Source organism: Calidris pugnax, unplaced genomic scaffold (assembly GCF_001431845.1).
Source record: "Calidris pugnax isolate Ruff unplaced genomic scaffold, ASM143184v1 scaffold152, whole genome shotgun sequence".
Classification (NCBI taxonomy): Eukaryota; Metazoa; Chordata; class Aves; order Charadriiformes; family Scolopacidae; genus Calidris; species Calidris pugnax.
In genome coordinates this window covers 12,597-16,058 of record NW_015090881.1, presented here as the reverse complement: position 1 = coordinate 16,058, position 3,462 = coordinate 12,597, and the positions used below count along the sequence as shown (strand labels likewise).

At 62.7% G+C, this 3,462-nt stretch overlaps 1 protein-coding gene across 1 annotated transcript in view; it reads left to right on the top strand.

Annotated features, from left to right (window-relative positions):
* Positions 1-3,462, top strand: part of LOC106890848 (polyhomeotic-like protein 2) — a gene marked incomplete at its 3' end in the record, with an annotated part of 55,399 nt that overhangs the window by 48,925 nt on the left and 3,012 nt on the right. Inside the window, exons 2-4 of the mRNA XM_014946918.1 lie at positions 2,770-2,952; positions 3,058-3,216; positions 3,315-3,392. Coding sequence (XP_014802404.1) covers positions 2,770-2,952; positions 3,058-3,216; positions 3,315-3,392 — 420 coding nt within the window. The remainder of the gene's footprint in view (positions 1-2,769; positions 2,953-3,057; positions 3,217-3,314; positions 3,393-3,462) is intronic.

The window sequence follows — 3,462 nt, the reverse complement described above, 5'->3', positions numbered from 1 at the left end:
CTTTGATTCTCCCCCTCCCCCCCCATCATTTTGCACCCACATTTTGGGCTCAGCCTGGGGGGTTCCAGCTCCTCCCCGTGCTGCCTGTGGGACCCCCCCACACCCCCCACACATGGCGGGTCCTGCAACGCCCGGTGGTACCAGACTCCTTTTATTTATTTATGGGGGAGGATAATGGTTTTTGGGGGGGTTTTCAGGGGTCAGAAGCGCGTTCCTGCTGTCACCTGTGGCTCAAAAGTGAGGTGTCCCCCCCCAGCACCCCAAAGTCCATGGGGTTTGGTGTGGGTGAGGATGGGGGGGTCGGGTGGGTGGTGGGGCTGGCTGTGCCGTGCTCCTCCCGGGGGGGGGGAATTTTGGCTCCATGTGGGCCTGGTGTGTTCCCTGTGTGGTGGCCTTGTGTCACCCTGATGCCACCAAGCTCTTCTCAAGGGGGGAGGAAAAAAGGTCCATGGCCGCTCGGTGGGGGAAAGCCTGTCCCAAAATTTCTCTGGCTCGTGGTGGACATGTGGCAACCGACGGACCCGAGGCTGGGACGTGTCACAGGCCACACGTGGGGATGTCACACGAACAGCGGTGGGGACATGTGCTGCCACCACCATGGACACGGGCACATCCCACCTCGTGCTCCAGGGCGTTGGTGCCCTCGAGGAGACACAACCCCATGGGCCACCGAGGCTGGGGACATCACCACTGCCACCTCCCTTGGGCTGCAGGTGGCTGGTGTGGTTTGGTGGGGCCGTGCTGTGGTGTGGCCACCATGGCCACCCACTGTGGTCACCGAGGCCACCTACTGCGGCCACTGCCCATGGTTTGCAGTGTCCTGCACTGCTGTGCCAGGTCCCACTGTGGTGGCACCCATCCCCTGGCAGCACAGGGGCTCAGCAGGGACGGGTGTCACGGGCTGGTGACCAGAGGTCCCTTGGCACGCACAAGGCCACCAGAGCGTGGTGGCCATGGGTGGCTGTTGGTGGCCATGGAGCCTCAGAGTCACCACGGTGGCGGTGCTGATGGTGGTGCTGCCCGCAAACCCCTCTGTGGCCTCCACAGCACCCATCCCTCTGTCCCTGTCCTCCCCCTGTCCTTCCGTCCCTCCTCTTCCTCCTATATCTTCTTCCCTTCATCCCTTTCCTCTGCCCACCCTTCCTTCCATCCCTGCGTCCCCCGCTTATGTCCATCCGGCCTTCCTTCTGTCTGTCCTTCCCTCCCTCCCTTCATCTCTTTCCATCCGTCCTTCCTCCCTCCCATACGTCCATCCTTCTGTCCTTCCTTCCTTCCCTCCTGTCCTTGGTCCCTTTCCCCCTTCCCTCCGTCTGTCCGTCCTTCTGTCCATCCATCCTTCCCTGCCTCCTCCTGTCCCTTTCCTCTGTCCATCCTTCTCTCCCTTTCTATCCGTCCTTTTCCTCCTCCTGTCTGTCTTTCTGTCTATCCTTCCATCCTTCCCTTTCCTACTTCTGTCTGTCCTTTCCTACTTCTGTCCATCTGTCCTTCTCTGGTCTCTCTGCTTCCTTCCATCTCGTTCCACTTCCTTCCATCCCTCCTCCTGTCCTTTGTCCCTTTCCAACTTCTCGCTTCCTTCTGTCCATCTGTCCCTTCATCCTTCTCCTCCCGTCCGTTGGTCTGTCCGTCCCTCTATCCGTTGGTCTGTCCATCCCTCTGTCCTTGCCTCCCTCTCCCTTCCTTCCCACCGTCCCTCTGTCCGTCCTTCCTTCTGTCCTTCCCTTTCCTCCCTCCTCTGTGCATCCATTCTTCCCGTCATCCCTTCCCTACCTCTGTCCGTCCTTCTGTCCATCCTCCCCTGTCCCCCTTCACCCTCTTTGCGGGGAGGACAGACCATGGGGTGTCCCACTGTCTTTCCTCCATCCCACCATCCTCCTCCTCCCGCTCCCGGTTGGGTGACCAAGTGGGTGCACCCTTCCCCCCGCAACCGGCTGGCTCCCATGGGTGCACCCTGGGGTGGGGGATGCTTCACCCTGGGACCCTTCAAAGGGAGGGTTTGGGGGGGCCCATCCCAATCACCCCGGGGATGGGAGGATGCAGCAGCCCTGGGCACACCCACACCCCAGTCGTATTGCACCTGGATGGAATCCCAGAAGGACATGGGGTGGGAAGGGACCTCTGGAGATCACCCAGTCCAACCCCCGGCCAGAGCAGGGCCACCCAGAGCAGGTCCCACAGGAACGTGTCCAGGGGGGGTTTGAATGTCTCCAGAGAAGGAGACTCCACCACCTCTCTGGGCAGCCTCTGCCAGGGCTCTGCCACCCTCACAGCAAACAAGTTCCTCCTCATGTTGAGATGGAACTTCCCATGTTCAAGTTTGTGCCCGTTCCCTCTTGTCCTGTCCCTGGGCACCACTGGAAAAAGCCTGGCCCCATCCTCCTGACACCCACCCTTGAAGGATTTAGAGGTGTTGATCAGATCCCCCCTCAGCCTTCTCTTCTCCAGACTGAACAGACCCAAGTCCCTCAGCCTTTCCTCAGCACAGAGATGCTCCAGGCCCCTCAGCATCTCTGTACCCTCTGCTGTCCCCTCTCCAGCAGTTCCCTGTCCTTCTGGAACTGGGGAGCCCAGAACTGGTCCCAGTGCTCCAGCTGGGGCCTTCCCAGGGCAGAGCAGAGGGGCAGGATGACCTCCCTTGAGGTTCTCCACGCTCTTCCTGATGCCCCCCAGGATGGCTTCTTGGCCACCATTGCTGGCTCCTGGCCATCCTAGAGCGGGTATAACAGACACTGGGTGCTAATTTGGGCTTTTGTCCCCCCCCCATAGCTCTAGCCTGACCCCCGCCTCCTCCCGGCGCCCCGGCAGACCGCCATGGAGAACGAGCAGCTCCCGGCGCCTCCTCCCGCCAGCAGCGCCGGCGGCACCGCCACGACGCCCAGCAGCACCGGCACCGCGCGCCCGCCCGCCCCGCAGATCTCCGTCTACAGTGGCATCCCCGACCGCCAGACCGTCCAGGTACACCACGGGGGGAAAAAACTGTGGGTTGGGGTCTTCTTTTGGGGTTGGGGGTGCAGCCCTGGGGATGTGTTTGCACTTTCCCCCCCTCCCCAAAAAACCAAGGTGATCCAGCAAGCGCTGCACCGGCAGCCCAACACGGCGGCGCAGTACCTGCAGCAGATGTACGCGGCGCAGCAGCAGCACCTCATGCTGCAGACGGCGGCCCTCCAGCAGCAGCACCTCACCAGCGCCCAGCTCCAGAGCCTGGCCGCCGTCCAGCAGGTACAGCACCTCCTGCCCGGGGCACCCACGGGCGCTGCGGTGACACGGGTGGCACGTGGCTCTCCTCTCTGTGTGTGTGTGTCCCCTCTCTCTCTCAGGCGAGCCTGGCCGCCAACAGGCAGAGTGGCTCCTCGGCGGGGAACGGCGCCCAACCGGCACCAGCGCAGCAACCCACGGTGAGTCCCACCTCATCCCCCTCCAGCACCCATCCCGGGGTCACCCCTCCCCTTCTCCCCCACCCCCCCC